Source organism: Ranitomeya variabilis, chromosome 5, assembly GCF_051348905.1.
Source record: "Ranitomeya variabilis isolate aRanVar5 chromosome 5, aRanVar5.hap1, whole genome shotgun sequence".
NCBI classification, from domain to species: domain Eukaryota; kingdom Metazoa; phylum Chordata; class Amphibia; order Anura; family Dendrobatidae; genus Ranitomeya; species Ranitomeya variabilis.
This window is the reverse complement of record NC_135236.1, coordinates 274,245,972-274,267,276: the sequence shown is the minus strand read 5'-3', so window position 1 is coordinate 274,267,276 and position 21,305 is coordinate 274,245,972. Positions and strand designations below refer to the sequence as shown.

At 45.5% G+C, this 21,305-nt stretch overlaps 1 protein-coding gene across 2 annotated transcripts; it reads right to left on the bottom strand.

The window, feature by feature from the left end:
• Nucleotides 1-107: 107 nt before the first annotated feature.
• Nucleotides 108-20,633, bottom strand: CALU (calumenin). Of its 2 annotated transcripts, none has more exons than XM_077264354.1 (7): nucleotides 20,516-20,633; nucleotides 18,402-18,633; nucleotides 15,400-15,593; nucleotides 6,416-6,582; nucleotides 5,268-5,328; nucleotides 4,898-5,097; nucleotides 108-2,787 (listed from the first exon to the last, which is right to left on the bottom strand). In XM_077264354.1, the coding sequence occupies exons 2-7, from the start codon at nucleotides 18,620-18,622 to the stop codon at nucleotides 2,683-2,685; spliced, it is 948 nt and encodes a 315-aa protein (XP_077120469.1). In that variant the 5' UTR covers nucleotides 18,623-18,633; nucleotides 20,516-20,633; the 3' UTR covers nucleotides 108-2,682. The 2 variants fall into 2 exon arrangements, with proteins under 2 accessions (XP_077120469.1, XP_077120470.1); XM_077264355.1 differs by lacking the exon at nucleotides 15,400-15,593 and adding an exon at nucleotides 15,155-15,348.
• Between the last annotated feature and the right edge of the window lie 672 nt (nucleotides 20,634-21,305).

Here is a 21,305-nt window from a genome sequence, read left to right as displayed (position 1 = left end):
GTCTACCTCAGATTTCATCATCACAGCACTGTATTACAGTGAAAACCCTGCAACGTGTGTCATAGGATGGAACATGAACAGAAATTGTAAAGAACAACAAAAACAACTATTTCAAATGTCTTTTAATTGCAAATCCTGTGAAGAGCTCAATGGTGTTAAGTTCTTGGAGCACCCATGAAAATACTGCAGCTTGACAAAATGGGTGTGAGGGTGTTAAAGCAGTGACAATGAACAATTAAAGCAAAGCTGACCATACACAAAATAATGTAGACCAAATCCAGCAATTTTGGCATGGGTGGGCAACCATCTAATAGGAATGAGCGCCTCCAACTCTTCCATGACAGATGACCGGGTAAAGAAGGAACAGGTACATTGAATTTGAATGTCCGATCCTTTTTTTAACCCCCCAGTGGAGTTAATCCTCCCCCACTAGAGGCGTCCCCTAGCAGACCACTCCAATATAAATATGAATTCTCAGCCAGACTGAGTCTGCATATACTGTATATGGCGGGCAGGATACAAGAGTGGTCGCTCGGGTGTTCTGATGTGTATGGCCATCTGTAGCAACTGATGGAAAGGATTGCATAACATCCTACTTTGATATAGGCAAAACATGAAAACCTCTCTCGTAAATATGTTTGGGTTGGACTCAAATTAAACTTTTGATAAAGTTTCTGGAGCCAAAGTCAGGATTTGTGTTTCCTTTCTGTTAATTCCAATTCTTACTAAAGACAAAAACTGCATTAAAACTGTGTGTGTAATTCTAGAATTAACAAGTAGGCAGCATTCCTACATCAATATCACAAAAAGTAATCTCATCAAAGACATGCTCATTCAGTTAAAGAAGCACTCCCAACTATTTTTTTTAATCCCATTAAACTATGCAACGTTGTTTAGGTGCATTAATATACTTTGAGACTGTGGTCTTCCCTGCTATCCAGCATCAATACGGTCATAACTTAAATTCTGATACCTTGGATCACACATACGGTTTTGTGTGTGGCCCAGATGTTTCACAATGTAAATAATTGGAGACTCAGAATGAGACTTCATAGATTTAGGCTATGTGCACACGTTCAGGTTTTTTCACGTTTTTTCGCGATAAAAACGCACAAAAAACACATACATATGCATCCTATCATTTAGAATGCATTCTGCAATTTTTGTGCACATGATGCGTTTTTTTCCACGAAAAAAAAACGCATCGCGGTAAAAAAAGCAGCATGTTCATTAATTTTGCGGATTTTTGCATTTTTCCTGCTATTTAATGCATTGGGAAAAAAAGCGAAAAAAATGCATGCGGATTTCTGGCAGAAATGTCAGTTTTTTGTCAGGAAATTTGTGCAAGAAATCCTGAACGTGTGCACATACCCTTACACTAAGAAAGTAGCACAGCTACGCACAAAGGTCTGTCTGAGCCGGCAAAGAAGAGTAGCACATATGACCTAGAAGAAGATCAGAGCGGAGCTGGAAGGTGGGCAAGATGGTGATCGGTAACTATGTTGATGTACTTAGACCAAATTAGGGAAAATAATTGTTGGCAGTGCTTCTTTAAAAAGCGTTTTGCAAAGAACATATGCATTAAGGAGAAACAATAACTAAAAACTAAGTAAAAACAGGGATTACTACTAAATGAAAAAAAAAAAAATCCACGTTCTTATGCAGCTTACTGAGTTTATAGCTGAAACCGGTGAAAACATTTCATTTAAGTTTGTCCTGTTGCTTTCCATTGTATCTATTTTAAGCAATCCATAGATAATTATAACAAAAATCTCACAATAAAAATGTACATTTATAGCCCTCTAAAATAACACTGGAATCACTGTGGTTAGCTAAATCTATTTTATATATGACGACTTATAAAAAAATATGCATAAATGTAAGAAAAAAAAAATTGTTTAAATTTCCCTGCAAAATCTTGTGTGGATACTGGACTCACTGTTTAATAGCCAAGCACAATAACCTAGCACTCTGTGCACAGTCTAAAAAGGAAAAAACAGTGTAAATGAAATGAATTAGGAGCCAATACTGAATTTGTGCTGGGGTTGTAAACCATTAGGCCATTCAGTAATACAATATTTGTATAAAAAAAAAGGCAGCAAAGTGACCTTTATGAAAAGGATTAAAAATGCACATAATACTTTGAGCAAGCATACAATACTAAATCACAAATAAGGCGTTAGGTTTTGTTTGGACTGTTATAGAAAGTCTTTTTCACAATTAGCAGACAGCACTGGTCCTAATAACTAGGATAATCCAGCATCAATCGGATCTTTAGCAAGTTTTTTTGCAAACGTTGTATAAAAATAAAAGTGCCATATCAACAAAGACAAAAGGGGATTATAACAAATAGATTTCCATAAGTTTCAGTGATGAACATAACATGTGGCATCAAGAACAAATGATATTGAAAATGTATGCGCCTTAAACAATAACATTAATTAGAAAGGTTAAAAAAAAAAATAGTGTTAATATGAGGCAGAGTTTAGGATGTAACGTCTGTGTGGCCTCAGAAGACGAGTTTTGTTTGCACGTGTCCTTTTCTACTTCGTGTTTCAGAAAGTCAGCAGTTTACAATAAATTACTTTTGTTCCGAGCTATGTTCTTTCTCCACCCGCTGAAGCCCTAGAAAAGGGCGAGGTTCGCCTGATCGCTGTGGAGAAGGATGTGTCACCCTCATCTTTAGAATTCATCATGCCTGACCAGTGCCTCTCCAAAATCTGTAGCTTGGCTACCCACGAATAAGTCGTATTTATCCACAATCTCTTCTCTTGTCAGTTTTCCATCCTGAAAGGTAAATACAAGTCAGAGTAAGTGGAGATGGGCTAAACTGTAGCATTTTTATTCAAAGAATACATTTTGGATTGAATACATATGACAATTATGAGAGTGGACAGTCAGTATATAGTATATGATTAAAGGGACTGTCCACTACTAGGACAACCCCTTCTTGATCAAAATATTTGGCCCCAATAATAAAACCTATACATACCTCTTGTGTCGGCACTCGTGGTCCCAGGGCTCTCATGTGGTATTGTGACCCCGGCGCACAATCAGCACTGATGTCACTGTCTCTGCCTTCGGACAAATCGAACATGGAGAGGAATCCGAGCTGCAGCTGATCCCTGGCTTCCTCTTCATGCCCAATTCGTATGAAGGCAGGGACAGTGACACCAGTGCTGATTGAGTGCCAGCGTCACGTGTCATACAGCAGCACGGGAGCAGTTAAGGGTACTTATTACTCAGCGCCGCTTTTCAACAGCGCTGAGAAATAAGGGTATAGCGCCCCCCAGTGGAATAACAGCTATCGCAAAAAAAAAATCCACTTTCCCATTCATTTCTCTCTCCTCTGATATGATCTAGCATAGCAGAGGAGAAGAGAGAAATGGGGTCCCCCCAGCCACCCCCCCATACCTCCAGTATCCCCAGACCCTCCGGCTCCATCCCCCAGCAGGCGCATGTGCAGTGATCTCGCCAAGATCTGCCGGACGGTACCCGACAACAATAGGAGATTTTTCCTATTGGTTCATTTTGATCACTCTGATAGGGTCTATCACAGTGATCAAAATAAAATAAAATAAAATAAAATAAAAAAAAAAATAGTAAATCAAACCCCCCTTTATCACCTCCTTAAGTTAGGTAAAAATAATAATAATTAAAAAAAAGGACTTTTTTCCATTAGGGCTGGAGTTGGGGCTAGGGTTATGGTTGGAGTTAGAAGTGGGGGTTTCCACTGTTTAGGTACATCAGGGGGTCTCCAAAACACGCCATGGCGTCCACCATTGATTCCAGCCAATTTTGCGTTCAAAACGTCAAACAGTGCTCCCTTCCTTCTGAGCTCTACCACGCACCCAAACAGTGGCTTTCTCCCACATACAGGGTATCGTGTGCTCAGGACAAATTGCACAACAAATTTTGTCCATTTTCTCCTGTTACCCTTGTGAAAATAAAGTTTGGGTCTAAAGTAAATTTTTTGTGAAAAAAGTAAAATGTTCAGTTTTCCCTTCAACATTGCTTTAGTACTCGTGAAGCACTTGATGGGTTAATAAACTTCTTGAGTGTGATTTTGAGCACCTTGAGGGGTGCAGTTTTTAGAATGGTGTCACTTTTGGGTATTTTCTGACACCCCAAACTCACTTCTGATGTGAGGTGAACCCTATATATAAAAAAAAAAGTTTTGTAATTTTTTTGGGGATAAATGAGAAATCGCTGGTCAACTTTTAACCCTTATAATGCCTTAAAAAAAAAAAAATGTTTCCAAAATTGTGCTGAGACATGCTGTTTACATGTGAGAAATATTATTAACTATTTTATGCGACACGACTGATTTAACGGCACAAAAATTAAAAGTTTGAAAATTGCAAAATTTTCAACATTTTTGCCAAATTCCGGTTTGTTTGTTTTTTTTTTTCCCCATAAATAAACGCAGGTCACATCAAGAAACTTTTCCACTAACATGAAGTACAATATGTCACAAAAAAAACAAATCTTAGAATCAGAGGGATCCGTTGAAGCATTCCAGAGCTATAACTTCATAAAGTGACAGTGGTCAGAATTGTAAAAATTGGCTCGGTCAATAAGTGGTTAAGCAGTTTCTACAGTGAAGCAGAAAGTCAAACTACTGAACAAAGATTTTTTTCTAACCTTGCATATGATCATAATCAGGTACCTAGAAGTACTAAATCATTGAGAATCTGTTTTTTGCTCTACCTACAGTTTACAACATGTTTGCTGCACTACGGTATAAAGAGACATGCCTGCGGACCTCATAACCTAGGAAAATATATTTTCAAAGGACCAGTCAGTGTTTGGACAGGTTATATTTTTCTATACCAGGTTATGGGGTCCACAAGCCTATTTCTTTACTCTAGTTACCATACCCACAATTTAACATTACCTTGTTTTGATCAGATTCATAAACAAGGTGGCGAGCTTCAGCTTCAGCATGGTCGTAGTCCGATGGGAGAATCCAATCTTTAGTTTCTTCTTTGTCCATTTTACCATCACGGTTCTTATCTCTGAACTCCACAAACTGTTCCCTCTCGGTTTTCACCCACTCTGGCTCATCGGCATCACCATCATGACTGTACATATCACCTGCAATTTACAGGAAGTGAAACAATTTATTAGACAAAAGCAATTTTATGTAAGTTTTACAGAAAAAAAATTGTAAATACAAAGCATTTAGAGAGACAAAAGTATGAGCCGAAGTTCATTTTTCCTGCTCACACAGATCACATTATGCGTTTACTGCATAGACTGCTCACCTATGTATTCGTCCAAGTCAATCACACCATCTCCATTTTTGTCAATATCTTCCATTGTTTCCTGTAAGATTAAAATAAAAAATGCTCATGGTAAGAAGACAGCAGAAAGCAATCAGAAAGGAGCGTCTATAATGTAATTACTAAAGGCAGAGTTTAGATAGACATATGAAAAAAAAAATGCATGTTTATCAGACAAAAAAACAACAAACAAAACTGTTTTTAACCCACTTTGTCATGCACATGTCAGTTTTTGACATTCATCCAAACTTAACTCCATGGATCCAGAGTAGTTCACTCCAGTGTTTTGCAGCAGGAAAAGAAGCAATGATGAGATCGTTATTCAGTTACCAATACGGAACACTGGTTGCAACAGTCACATGAATGGAATGGAGTATGATCAGAGATACATCTGATGATGTGCTGTTCCAATCACAAGCCTCAGAAATCAGGATGTCCGAAAAACAAGACATCAGAGCCTCTAGTCCCAACAGACCACTGGTAAGCCAGTTTACAGTTTTGAAAAACAATAATGCTTCAGTTAACGATATGAAGCTCAGAACCCCACTATAAGGGGGGGGGGGTTGTATTATATTATAAGGAAGACCTAACCACTGGATCGGTTATGAATCTCAGATAGGTGCGTAGAGGAGGTATCAGATTCATACCCAGGAGGGCCACTAAACAGTTCCACTCCTTACACTGTTTATATCTGGTTGCTGCCAATAGCTCATTGGTGGCGTGTCGGGTGTTTGATCCTAACAATCTGACATTCTCTATTTTAAAGTGAACCTGACAGCTGATACATGCTGCCCATGGATCGGGCAGAATGTATCAGACATCACACGTATAGGCAGAGACCTGTTAATCCAGGGCAGTGGGTGGGAAGAAGCTGCCGGGAATCCACTTGTCCGATTAGTCTACAGCACGACTCGGTCCCCAGCAGCTAATAACCTATGTTTATCTCTGAAACGACGCAGCATAATATAGTCACTATCTGATACATGCAGTCTGTCAAGTTGGCAAGGTTCACTTTAAGGATAGGTTACCGGTATAAAAAAAGAAAAAGAAAAAGCCCTTTAAGTTTACCAAGTTTCATTCAAACAATAGTAATGAACTATTTTTTTTATTAAGGGCATGCTAGTACTGACCAGTACAACAATATCTTTCATGTAGTCATACTCTTCAGGGTGAAGGAATGCTGTGAACTCCTCCTTGGTAGCAATCAGATCACCATCTTTATCAGCCATTTTAAAGCGGCGCTCATCTCGAACCATCATTTGCTTATAGTTAAAACTGTTGTCAGGATCTGGATCATCTGCAAAATTAAGAAAAAAGCTGCAATTATAGACTAAGACTAAGTCTGAAGGGAACAGCATAATATATTTTAACCTGTAGAATAGTAGAAAAACATAAATAAAAGCAGATAAGCCGTAGGATTTTCTGCATGTTTCTGAAACAAATCAGTGTTGAAGAAAATCTGTACAGGTGGTTAATCTTTTGCTAATGTTTTCTATTTTCAACAGGAGGCTGACCAATGAGGAGGCACATCAGGAGGCTTCTACTCCAGCAAGAAACTAAGTAGTGAGAAACACAGGCTATGGCCGATTTCTTTATCGCTTCATTGGGGGACACAGACAACCGTGGGTGTATGCTGCTGCTGCTGCTAGGAGGCTGACAATATGCACAAAAGGAAAGTATACACAGTATACACCCACCAACAGGCACTAAGCACCTCAGTTTGTGCTTAGTGTCTGTAGGAGGCGGACCTAGATCGTCAGATCCGCTAACCTTTGTTCCCTTACAGGTTTTATTGTTTTTAGTAACATTCTCTTTTTGTCTTTCAGATACAGCAATTCAGGGAAACAGGGTGTTATTCTCACTCTGCCTTCCCAGGAGAGGTGGCTGAGCGAGCAGTGTGGTGTCGCCCACATCGCAACTCTCAGACCGCCGGCAGGACATTATACCGTCACCCTCACAGGTGCTCCAGGGTCTAACTGGTGGCGGTCCTAGCCAAAAATATCCCCCTCACCCCTCTCCTCAGAGAGGGCTGAGAGGAAGACTGATCACCGGCGGAGACCTTCCCCCTGCGCTATAGGGGTTGATGCTGTCTTCTGGATGAAGGATTCCTGATCCAGCGACCCTCTCTATCATGGGCCCCTGGATGATCCTCATATCATGTGGAGCCGGATTACAAGGAAGGTAATGGATCATCGTCCCTTAACTCCGCAGCGCCCGGGGGGGTTTGTTCCCCTATAGACTCCTCCCGCTCCCCGCAGCAGTATTCTAACATTACCGGGTATCCCTGCGCTCCCCCGATTCTCTTGCTTCCCGACATCTTACTTTCACTTTTGCCGCCCCGGCTGGCCACGCCCACCGCCTCGGGCGCGCTTTCTCGGCGCTCTTTTTCCTCTACTCATGACCGCTCTTTCAAATGTGGCATGCCCACTTTATTGCGCGGCGCTATCAGGAGCTTTGGCTCACTCACCTCAGCGGTCAATCTTTAGGCACTGCTGCTCCTCTTCACTGCAGAGACTTCTGCTTCTGCAACTCTGTGCACGGAGGGATCGTGGTGTTGGGGGACACATAACTCTGCTATCTGCGGTACGGTAGGCTTGTTTCTCGGCACGATCTCTGCTCCTCTCCTCGGTATCTCCCTTATACCGCTACAGGTTCATCTAAGCCTGTTATTAGTATAGCGTTTTCACAATCTCCTTATGTCCAACTCTTCTGGAGCCTCCCTCTCCAAACCTACCATAACTCATTACGCCTGCGCTTGCTGCAAGAAAAAGTGGTCAGTAGGCCAATCGTTGCCTTTCTGCCAGTCCTGCAGTCCTCCTACCATGTCTGCACCAGAGGAAGCTTCCGACTCTTGGGATGAGTGCACTCCCCCTCCCCCAGAGTGGGCCGTTGCTATGTCCCAGTCAGCATCTGACTTGACTAAGGTTTCCCAGTCTCTGGTCCAGGCGCTTGAACGACTTCCACAGCTATCTGCAGCCACCAGGGCTCCGAACGTCTCATGGAGATTTGCACGCACCTGGTAACGACCCTCAGAGAGACAAACCAGCCAGCCGTTATAGAAAGAGGACTGTCTGGCTCTTCGTCCAGCTCTCCTGGTCCCTCCGCAGCACTCAAGCTGCTCTCCTCTTTCCAATTCCCCTCTTCAGAGGAGGACCTTGGGTCTGATGTGGATTCCCAGTCCGGGTCTGACTCCGATTCAGACCAGACTTCTAGTATGCAGGCTATCGTGGATAGTCTCATCTTGGCTCTCTCTCAAACACAAACTAAAACAGGACGAGGCTCCTCCCCAGGATCCTTCTGTTTCCTTTAAGCGGGTCAAACGTCCCTCTCGCTCCTTTCCCAACCACGAGGAGTTTGAGTCTCACCCTGGGAGCACTGGGAGCATCCCGAAAAGTGTTTTTTGGGCAGAAAACATCTGGACGTTCTATATCCTTTTAGTGCCGATCTTCTTTCTAAGTGGGCAGAGTCCCCCAAAGTGGACCCGCCGGTCTCTCATCTTTCTTCTAAGACGGTTCTGTCCTTACCGGATGGTGCGTCTCTTAAGGACACAATGGACAGACAAATTGAGGCACTAGTCAAATCAGCCTTCGAGGCAACGGGCGCTTTCCTCTGTCCCAGTTTCGCCTTCACCTGGGTGGCGAAGGCGGTCTCTGCCTGGGCCAAAATTCTTCGCCGGGGCATTTTGGCTTCAGCTTCTCCAGACGAGCTAGCCGATCTTGCAGACCAGATTAACCACGCTGGCAAATATCTTCTCACTGCCTCCTTGGATGCAGCAGCCTGTGCGGCCAGGGCGAGTAGCAACATCGTCGCTATTCACCGCATTCTTTGGCTGAAGGCATGGAATGCTGATACTACTTCTAAGAAGTCCCTCACCAACTTAGCCTTTCAGGGTTCCAGGCTTTTTAGAGCTCGGTTGGACCAGATTATTTCAGACCCAACTGGAGGCAAGAGCACATCCCTTCCTCAGTCCAAGCCAAAACGCTTTTTCAACAGAAAAGGCCCTCTGCCTTTTCATCCCTTTCGCCCGTTTGCAGCCTCAGACTTCTCATCACAACAAGAGCGTCCCGCGGCCTCGGGCAAACACAGAAAACCTTCTTACAAGCCAACCCCCAGTTGGAGGCCCAGGGGTCAACCTTCCAGGTCCTCTGAGTCCCGTTCCAACAGATTCCGTTCTAAGTGATGGGTCACCCCCACCTGCGAGTCTTTCCAGGGTGGGAGGCAGTCTTCTTTTCTTCAAGGACGTCTGGTTGTCAGTGGTCAGCGACGCCTGGGTCAGAGAGATCATTACCTCCGGCTACAAAAATCAAATTTTCCTCCCTCCTGGAAAATCGCTTTTTTCTCTCTCATCCACCCAAACAACCGTCCCAATTACCCGGTTTGCTTCAAGCCGTGGCGTCCCTGGTTGCCGCCGGAGTAGTCATCTCCGTTCCTTCCAACGAGCGGTTTTCCGGGTTCTACTCGAACCTCTTTGTAGTCCCGAAGAAGGACGGCTTTGTCTGTCCGATTCTGGATTTAAAGCTTCTGAACCTCCATGTCCGACCCCGCCACTTTAGGATGGAATCCCTGCGGTCATTGATCGCCGCCATGGAACCCGGGGAGTTTCTCTGCTCGGTGGACATTCAAGATGCGTACCTTCATGTTCCCATTTGTGTACAGCATCAGAAATTCCTTCGGCTTGCAATCCAAGACAATCACTACCAATTCACGGCCCTTCCTTTCGGCCTGGCGTCTGCCCCCAGGGTTTTCACCAAGATCATGGCGGCGGTCATGGCCATTCTTCGTTCCAGGGGGATTCTAATTATACCCTACCTGGACGATCTGTTGATCAAAGGGTCGTCTCATCGAGACTGTGCTCGAAGTCTCCAAATCTCTCTGGACACTGATTCGTCTCGGCTGGATTATCAACCGAGGCAAGTCCTCTCTGATTCCTTCCCAGCGCCTGTCCTTCCTGGGCATGCATATATATGCAAAAAAGGTTGCACTCTATCGTGCCAAAGCATGTCTAATATGAAATACATGAAATATGAATAGCAAAATGGCTTTTGAACATTAGGAAAATATTTAAGAGACGCTTTGCACAGAATTTGATCTAATCAAATAGTGTGAGCCCATCAACCATCGTCAAGGTGGTCTCATAAAACTGATGGGTCCCTGACCTCCCTGTCCAAATGTGAACACTTACCGAAGGCCAAGGTCTGTAGGCCTGGGTGAATGTGGACACCTCTGTTCAGCAAAGCCTATATACGAGTTGGCCGGGACCAAGTGTGATGAGATGCAGTTAAAAACCACATGGTGATGGGAGGAGTGCTCAGTCAGTCAGCTTCCTGGGCATGCAGTTCGACACTAACTTGGCTCGGGTTTTTCTCCCAAAAGACAAATTCACCGTTCTCCTCAAAGTGGTCCGTTCTCTGAAACACCCAGCTCCCTTCGGTTCTGCATGGGAGTCCTGGGAAAGATGGTTGCCTCCATGGAGGCCGTACCCTTCGCCCGGTTCCACATGCGCCCTGTCCAGCCCTGTCTTCTATCCACCTGGAACAGGTCCACGAATGCCCTGGACCGTCCCATTCGCCTTCCTCTCCAAGTTTGTCAGTCCCTAACCTGGTGGACTCTGTCCTCTTTAGTCCTGAGAGGAAGATCCTTTCTTCCCCTTCAGTGGCAGGTCATCACCATTGATGCCAGTCTGCTTGGATGGGGAGCAGTCTTCCAACATCACACAGCGCAGGGTCACTGGTCCACCCAGGAGGCTCTTCTTCCCATCAACCTCCTGGAGATCAGAGCAATCTTCCTTGCCCTACTCCACTGGCAGTCTCTCCTGATGGGCCTACCCGTCCGCGTTCAATCGGACAATGCCACGGACGTGGCGTACTTGAACCACCAGGGCGGGACTCGCAGCAGTCAAGTAATGGCGGAATCAGCAAAGATTCTTCAGTGGGCAAAACGTCACGTTCCGGCAATATCAGCTTTTCACATTCCAGGGGTCGAAAATTGGGCAGCCGGTTTCCTCAGCCGCCAAGGTCTGGCAGCGGGCAAGTGGTCTCTCCATCCCACAGTCTTCGATCAAATTTGTCTTCGCTGGGGCACTCCGGACGCCGACCTTATGGCATCTCGGATTAACCACAAGGTGCCTCAATTTGTCGCCAGATCTCGGGACCCTCTGGCCATCGGCCACGACGCTCTGGTAATACCGTGGTCCCAGTTTCAATTTCCCTACGTGTTTCCCCCTCTTCCCTTGATCCCAAGGGTAGTAAAAAAGAAAGTTATAGGGGATTCCTGTTATCCTGATAGCGCCAGACTGGCCAAGGCGTCCTTGGTACGCGGAGCTAGTAAACATGCTCACGGATACCCCTTGGATTCTCCCAGATCGGCCAGACCTTCTCTCGCAGGGCCCTCTCTTCCACCAGAGTTCTCAGCCTCTGAGTTTAACGGCATGGCCGTTGAGGCTGTGGTCCTAAAGGAGTCCGGCCTTTCTCCAAAGGTCATACAGACCATGATCAGTGCCAGAAAGCCAGTGTCTTCTCGCATTTACCATAGGTACTGGAAGGCTTTCTTCACATGGTGCGAAACAAATGAAGTCTTTCCGATGTCTTTTTCCCTTCCGGACTTCCTTCAGCCAGGTCTCGACTCGGGTTTGTCCCCTCAGTACCCTAAAGGGTCAAGTCTCCGCTTTGTCCATTCTTTTCCAAAGGGACTTGTCTTCCATTTCTCAGGTAAAGACCTTTCTACAAGGAGTTGCACATCTTGCCCCTCCTTTCCGTACCCCGTTGGAACCTTAATCTGGTTCTCTGTGCTCTTCATGCCGCTCCCTTCGAACCTCTTCAGGACGTGTAATTTTCCCTTCTTTCTTGGAAGGTGGGCTTCCCTCATTGCTATCACATCTATTAGGAGGGTCTCCGAGCTGAGCCCTATCCTGCCGTTCCCAGTTTCTGATTCTTCATCAGGATAAGGTCGTTCTTAAACCGGTCCCTGAGTTTCTTCCCAAGGTGGTCTCTGCTTTCCACATCAATGAGGACATTGTCCTCCCCTCATTTTGTCCTTCCCCGGTTCATCCACTGGAGAGGTCTCTTCACAAACTGGACGTGGTCAGGGCCACTCGGGTCTATCTTTCTAGAACTGCCCCTTTCCGTCAATCCGATTCTCTCCTTGTTGTTTCCGAGGGTCGTCGGAAAGGCCTTCAAGCGTCAAAATCCACGATCTCGCGTTGGTTTCGCTCAGCGATATCAGAATCCTACCGTGTTCATGAGATAAGGCCCCCCCTCCAAGGATGCGAGCACACTCCACCAGAGCTGTCGGAGCTTCTTGGGCTGTTCGTCACCAGGCCTCCGCCTTGCAGGTTTGCAAGGCCGCAACCTGATCGCCTTTGCACACTTTTACGAGGTTCTAAAGGATTCACACCCAAGCCTCGTCTGATGCAGGTTTTGGTAGGAAGGTGCTACAGGCGGCGGTTGCGCACCGGCCGACCTGAGCCATTCTCTTAGTTTTTTTCTACCCACCCTGTTCTGGGACTGCTTTTGGACGTCCCACGGTTGTCTGTGTCCCCCAATGAAGCGATAAAGAAAGAGGGATTTTTGGTACTTACCGTAAAATCTCTTTCTTGGAGCCTTCATTGGGGGACACAGCACCCTCCCTACTTGTTTGTTCTGGTACCATGTTTGGGGCCCGGTGCCCCAGTTGAGTTGGTACTTATACGTTCTGAGTTATGTCGCTTCTCCTACTGCTTTTTACACCAACTGAGGTGTTTGGTGCCTGTGGGTGGGTGTATACTGTCAGGGAGGAGCTACTCTTTTTTCGTTTTTGCATAGTGTCTGCCTCCTAGCAGCATACACCCACGGTTGTCTGTGGCCCCCAATGAAGGCTCCAAGAAAGATTTTACGGTAAGTACCAAAAATCCCTCTTTTCCAGAGGTTTTCGGAGAAAAATGCCTGTGATTTATTTTTGCAGTTTCTATTTTATTAGCTTAGTGTTCCTTTAACAAAGTTTAAAAATTACCTAACATGAAAGGGTAACATGTTACAATTAGTAACATGAAGTCCAAGTTGGGATTTACTACCCAAACATAATGCTGCAGAGGAAAACGCATTCCATCCCTCAAGCTGCAAATCATAGGGTCATTCACAGAAAGCAAATATGCTGAAAAGAGTACATTAAAAAAAAGAAAGAGTGATTTAAAGGGGTATGTGCACTATCAGGACAACGATTTCTCAATCTAAATGTTTGGCCCCGATAAAATAAAAAAACCACACACAAAGAAAAAACCGCTTATACTCACCTCCCATGCCGGCAGTGTTTTAGTGGTGTCTGCACTCGCTGTCCTTGGGCTCTCGTGCGATTGAACGACATGTGGCGCCTGACACCCAATCAGCGCTGGCGTCACTGTCCCCGCCTTCGTACGGATTGAACATGAAGAGGAAATCAGATCAGCTGCAGCACTAACTTCCCCTTCATTTCGACATTATCAGGACTAAGGGTACTGTCACACAGTGCAATTTTGATCGCTACGACGGCACGATCCGTGACGTCGCAGCGATCATATGATTATCGCTCCAGCGTCGTAGACTGCGGTCACACGTTGCAATCACGGCGCTGGAGCGATGCCGAAGTCCCCGGGTAACCAGGGTAAACATCGGGTTACTAAGCGCAGGGCCGCGCTTAGTAACCCGATGTTTACCCTGGTTACCAGCGTAAACGTAAAAAAAACAAACAGTACATACTCACATTCCGGTGTCTGTCCCCCGGCGTTCTGCTTCTCTCCACTGTGTAAGCACCATAGCCGGAAAGCAGAGCGGTGACGTCAGACGTCACCGCTGTGCTCGCTTTCCGGCCGGCAGGCGCTCACAGTGCAGAGAAGCTGAGACGCCGGGGACAGACACCGGAATGTAAGTATGTACTGTTTGTTTTTTTTACGTTTACGCTGGTAACCAGGGTAAACATCGGGTTACTAAGCGCGGCCCTGCGCTTAGTTACCCGATGTTTACCCTGGTTACAAGCGAACACATCGCTGGATCGGTGTCACACACAACGATCCAGCGATGTCAGCGGGTGATCATGCGACGAAAGAAAGTTCCAAACGATCTGCTACGACGTACGATTCTCAGCAGGATCCCTGATCGCTGCTGCGTGTCAGACACTGCGATATCGTAACGATATCGCTAGAACGTCACGAATCGTACCGTCGTAGCGATCAAAATTGCACTGTGTGACAGTACCCTAAACATTTAGAACGAGAAGGGGTTGTCCTAGTAGTGGACAACCCCTTTAATATACATTTTAAATTATAATCATGTCATCAAATGTGCACGGTTTTCTTGAATATGCCTAATCTGTCATAACATCCCAAAAGAGAGGCCATCTGGGTAAGGTCTGGTCACCATTGTGGCCATTCAACCAGGCATCGTCTACCTATCGTCTAGTAATGAAAAAAATAAACACACTGTATGCCTTCATATTCACCCCCACCTGTAATATTGAAGTTTGAAGGGCCAATTATTTTGTTTTCATCAGCCACATGTGGCTTTTTTTCCCAGTCATTAAATGACTATTGCTGTTTTAGACTTTCATGTATACTGCCCCTTTAATTTAAAATAGTTTAAGGTTGAGCTAAAAGTATTTAATAAGACATTAGTTTGCAATTCAAAGTCATCACCAAGGTGTAATAACCTATACAAAATATGTTAGGACCACCTCATACAACTGTAACACTCCTGTATATGGAGAATGGAAAGTTTATGATGATGCATAAAAATAAAATAAAAAATAAATCACAATAAAAAGGGTCAATAGCACAATATAAAGAACTATTTTACATTTGGACTATTTTTATTTTGTCAGCCCAGGCACTATACCCATCCACTATCACTCGCCTTCTCCCTTACCCAGGTAAGTGCCATAGGTGACATTTCTGTACTCTTCCCATGATATGAGTCCGTCCTGGTTCATGTCAAACTCCTGCCATTGTCGCTCCACGTTGTCGTACACATATCTCCTTTGAGCCTTCTTGATCCATGCTGTCAGCTCCCCCTCCGTCACAAACCCATCATTATCCAAGTCTATTTTACTTACAATCATTCTAAAAAGACAAAATGCAATGAATAAAGGTGACGCACTGACAAGCACCTACCGAGAATGTAACCATAGGTGGCATTTTTATATTCTTCCCACGACACCAGGTTGTCACCATTGAGATCATGACCCTTCCATTGCCGTTCTACATCCTCATAAATCCACCTCTTCTGTGCAAATTTTATCCAATCCCTTAGTTCCTCGACTGTTACAAGACCATCCTTGTCTGCATCTATCTTACCCACAATCTTTCTGTGGGGCCATGATAGCACCCAGTAACAAAAGAGAGAAAACATTAGAAGGTAATGAGGGTCGTGTAGATAGAATAGTAGTTAAGGTCACGATATGAAGCATAGGAGAAGAGCTGATCCTATGTATTCATATCATTACTCAGTTTACAGTAGTGTTTATTTTCTCAATATTAATACATGCATAATAAATTAGTAGTTGGCTAGTTTAGTACAAGAGTGATTTTAACTTGAATACTCCATAAAATCAAAGTTACTATGAAGCATTACAATTAGTCAGAAGTATATAAAATATCAGTAGCCAGAAGTATAATAATAATAATAATAAACATTTCCTTCATATAGGTCAGAAGTCTAAGGGGTAAGGTTTCTCCATGTAGAGAGTGACATACCAGCTCTGGCTTGTCAATCAACCCTTTAACGAGTCTTGTAATATGACTTAGGGTATGTTTCCACGGTCAGGAAACGCTGCTTGTTTGACGCTGCGCAGAGCTGCAGCGTCAAACAAGCAGCGTCCAGATGTTCCAGCATAGTGGAGGGGATTTTATGAAATCCCGTCTCCACTATGCGTGGAAACCCGCACGCGGCGGCCCTGCGACTACGGACATGCTGCGCGTCTTTTCAGATCGCAGCATGTCCGTACACCTTGCGGGGACGCTGCGTCCCCGCAAGGCATATCACAGGGCGCTATGGGAGAGAGCGATCATCCCGGATGTGAAGAGTTAACACATCCGGCATGATCGCGTCCCAGAAAGGGGGCGGGGCTTAGCGCCGAGCGGCTTCGCCGCTGCGGCGATACCGCCGGCCATCCTGACAGTGGAAACATACCCTAAGGATAAAAGCCAAATCAGTATCTCAATTTTTTAAAGGGCCACTGTCACCCCCTCCAGCCGTTATAAACTAAAAGAGCCACCTTGTGCAGCAGTAATTCTGCAGTCTAACAAGGTGACTCTCTTAGTTTTTGTTGCTGATATTCCCACAATAAAGGTATTTATAATTTTGCTCAAATACCTATCTTTGTACCTGGAGGCAGGTCTGAAGCCTCCTCTTTGAAGCGCCCAACTGCCGTCAGTCATCTCTTCTGAGGCGATTGTCGCCGCCCCCTCAGCGCTGTTTTCGTCCGAAATCCGGCGCCTGCGCTCTGCTCTTCTGCCTGGAGCAGGCGCATAGAGCATTGGCCGTCCTAGCTCTGATGCCGGGTTCCGGTCTGCGCCTGTGCGGCCACCCTGTTACTGAATCCCCGCCCCGCACTGTGTTATGCATTATGCACACTGCGGGGCGGGATTCAGTAACAGGGTGGCCGCACTGCCCGCACAGGCGCAGACAGGAACCCGGCATCAGAGCTAGGACGGCCAATGCTCTATGCGCCTGCTCCAGGCAGAAGAGCAGAGCGCAGGCGCCGGATTTCGGACGAAAACAGTGCTGAGGGGGCGGCGACAATCGCCCCAGAAGAGATGACTGACGGCAGTTGGGCGCTTCAAACCTGCCTCCAGGTACAAAGATAGGTATTTGAGCAAAATTATAAATACCTTTATTGTGGGAATATCAGCAACAAAAACTAAAAGTCACCTTGTTAGACTGCAGCATTACTGCTGCACAAGGTGGCTCTTTTAGTTTATAACGGCTGGAGGGGGTGACAGTGTCCCTTTAAAGGGTTGACTGACTTGTAGGATTGGCTACTTCCAGCAGGTGGTGCTATAGAGTTCAAGTCCTCTTTTTCTCTTAAGAGGCAATTTGCACTTCATATAGGTCAAAATATACTATTTAAAGGCAACGTGTCAGTAGCCCTATTACCTCTAACAGCCGCCATGTGTCAGCTCCAAGCCATTTCTGCATTCTTGCAACTCCCTTCTTGTAACTTCTTTGATCTCTATATCCTCAAAAATCAAGCTTTATTATGCATTTGCACTAGGTAAATATTTCAAGACTAGCCAGGAGAGGTGGTACCTGGATTAGTTCTGCCCCCATACTTTAACCACTCCCCTTGGAGTGATTTACTTACCGTAAGTTGCAAGAGCGATGTCACTGAAGGCACCATGCAAGTTGAGTACAGTGTTCTGCCTCCCTTGCAATGAAGCCAGTCAGTGCCATGCAAATGCCCAGTTTGGTGGTGGGAAAAATTTAGAGCCCATATGTGAGATTTTCAAGGAGCAGCTGGTGACATTCTTGCAGATTATATAAATCATGCACAAAGGGGCATAATACAAAATTGGAGGCAGGACTAGTCCCAAGGAAATCAAAGCCAGACTAGTCTTGAGATATTTGCATAGTGTGAAGCAGAATAAAACTTGATTTTGAAAGTATATACAGATTGCAAGGCCACAAGAAGGGGGTTGCTAGAATGCAGAAATAGCCTGGAGCAAAGATATGGAGGCAGTTTAGGTGGGATAGGGCAACTAACAGGTTCCCATTAAGATCTCACTTATAAGCTGAATAAGGCAAGTTTATGTTATGTTTTAGCTCAAATCTAAAAAGTCAACTTTTATTTTAGGGGAATTTATAAACACAGCACGAGAAAGATAATAAAATGGTGAAAATCACTAGTAGAGGCTGTAAGAAGCACAAACCAGGAAAAAGATTTTAGAAGTTTTATAAAGCAGATAAGATAGACCTGAAAGATGTCTTGAATTTTGTGGTGACATTGGTTCATTTGTATGTGGGTATAACAACTTGAGGACATAAATATTTGCTTTAGAACAACAATGGGAAACCTGTACTACTCATTTTAAAAGTTGTTATATAATTAAAATATTCAACACACACACAGAGTATGTACACACAAACACATAACCAGGAGAGTCAGCGGTCATACCCCAGCCTTTCTTTGCTCTCCTCTGCTGTCAATTGGTCAAACGTTTTAGCTTCCTCAGCCCCAAGAAAAGCATCATGGTCATAGTCAAAGTTCTGTGCATCATCATGTAACTTATCACTAAGTTGAGGGTCATGATGAATGCGATCTTTCTTTTCTGTAGGTTTGGAAAGTGCACAAAGGGCCCAAAGGCCAAGGCATAAGAGAAGGTAAGATTTTGCCATTGCTTCTTGACCTAGGAAACAAACAAGTCAACTTAAAGTTAGCATTCTTTAGAAATGGACATCGAAACAAAGCAGCAAATGCTGGAGGCTCTGAATGCAATAAATCTATAGAGATCTCATAGCATCAGCTGAAAGATGAAATGTAGAAAACTTGTTCATATGATAAAGACAAACTGGAATCACAACTTTGTATACGCCGTGTGCTAATTTTCTATTAGATCATTTCAGACCATAGTGGCCCAGACTTAAGAGCCCTCACCCTGATGCTATATGTACAGTCACAAGTAAGGCTGGGTTCACATTGCGTTATGGCAGTCCGTTAACGCTGCCATTAACCCCTATTATTGGGCGCATCGCCGATGCATGCCATAAGCGATGTGCCGTCATTCAGTGACGGAGCCTCGGACGCGGGCTGCAGCGTCTGAGGCTCCGTCACTGCTAACACAGATGAATCATCTGCGATAGCGGTATAGCATAATGCGATGCCGTGTATGTTATAACGTTAACGCAGCCCGTCAACGCTATGCGTTGAACAGGCTGCTTTAACACAATGTGAACCTGGCCTAACTCTTGTTCCAAAATGCATTCAGGGCACAAATCTAGACAATGTTCAGACTGACGATCTTGGAATAGCACCATTGTACGGGATTCCTGCAAGTAGACACATAACTAGACTCCTTCACAGGCAACCAGCACCTGGGGCACATAAAACCACACACACACCCTTATGTGCATAGATTAGGAGGTAAAATAAGTGTTATGTCCCAAAACAATGAACAGAACTTTCCTCATGTTTTTCCCACTAACATCTTGTATTAGCCCATGACTGCTATAACCCTCTCTGTCAGAGACTACCAGTTTGCCATCTTACGGAGTCTTCGGTCAGGCTGATCAGACCCCTACACTACTGGCCAGAGCTGATAAGCTCCTTCGCTCTACGGCCATTACATGTACTGTATCCAGTAGGTTGTGTGCGCCACGACCACCCGGGATCAGAGTCTGATTTATCACTGACATAGCGGAGTCTACATCTAGAGCACTTTACAACTATTGTTCAGCGGATAGCTTTCTCCTGTACATGCGAATGCTCTGTTCCCTGGGGCATTCCTGTGTTCTCTGAGAGAGCTGTTACTAGAATCATCTGACAGTGGGTTCTCTCTGCAGAAAACAAAAGGATCAGGTGACTGCAATACCTGAATGCCCCTGGACATAATTGTCAGGGGCAGCCAAAAGGTTTGGGGGCTTTAAAGGGACTCTGTCAGCACAGTATGACTGATCAAACCAAAGCAGGTGGGAAGATTATATATATATATGTGTTTGGCTCCACCATGAAGCACCGAGTGCCCATACTTGGTTTGATCAGTCATTTAAAGGAATTGACAGCGGGAGCTGAGTTATCACCTATCCACAAGCTAGGCAGCTTGTATCCCTGTTGGGATGGCGTGGCACTGCACATGCCCGACCACCACTACATTGGGGCTGTTAGTAAACAGCTGAACACCTCGCTCGGCAGCCCCATAGGGAGTGAATGGAGCAGTGGTGAAGAGTGTGCACTGTTGCTCTATTGCTCAGCCAATCAGTGCAGGGCTCAGCCATCAAATCCCCACTGATCCATGAATTCTCTGGGGGCAGGAGAGCACTTCCCCCACCACAGAGCCCTGTATGAGCCGGACCAGTGTATATGGGATATGGGGGGCTTCCCTGGTCAGTGTCTGCAGGTGGCCCTAATGCAGCCATAGTACTGCAGCCTTACATTACATGTATTATTGCCTCCATTACAATTATGGGCAGAAAACGCCTCACACTTAGAGAGTGATAACCGCAGACATTACTCCAGCTCCTGCCGCCCTCATGTGCGGTTACTGCCGCTATCAGCAGCCCCAGTCCCGTTACCTGCACTGTTCTCCCTGCTCCGCCCGTCCTGCCCTCACTCGCCGACACCGGAAGCAGCTGCTCTCCCTGGTGGGCGTGGCTTCCTGCGCCAACGTTGCCTCCATTGTCTCTGCTCATTGGTGAGCTGCTGGAGAGGGGCGGGCCACGTTTCCCGGTTGGTTGGAGAGCGCCACGTCCACACGGGGGCGCGCAATGACAGAGAGGCCGCGGCTGAGGGCTAAGCGCGTGCTGGTTTGGCGGGAGATTTGTGGACCAATGTAGAGCGGCATGGGTGGGAGGAGCCACTACAGCCACGCCCTCTTGTGCTGGGACGTTCATAGTGGACGCTCCTGAGCCGCTGTGGACTTCTCCTGTAATGTTGTGTATTGTTACATGATTCTGAGGTGACAAAGGCCGGATTTCGGGGTCTAGGCCCCCCTGCACGTGGATGGTTCTTTCATGCGTTATCGCAGTGTTACCTTCTCCCTGTTCACACGACGGTTTTGTAAATCTTGAGAGCTACACGTCTATATAATGTCATCAAAAAGAAATGCTGCAGGTAAAGCCAGGAATGTGTCCTAGATGAACCTGGCAGCGGCTACGTATTCCATACAGAGGAGGGAGATTATGAGAGTGCTTCACCTAGATCAGCAGTTTAGTAACACACATCATTGTGCTATGTGCACACGTTCAGGATTTCTTGCAGACATTTCCTGAGAAAAACTTAATCTGCAAATTGCCTCTTCTGAGAAAAAGAGGACTTAACTCCATAGCGCCACCTGTTGGAAGTAGCGATCCTACAAGTCACAAT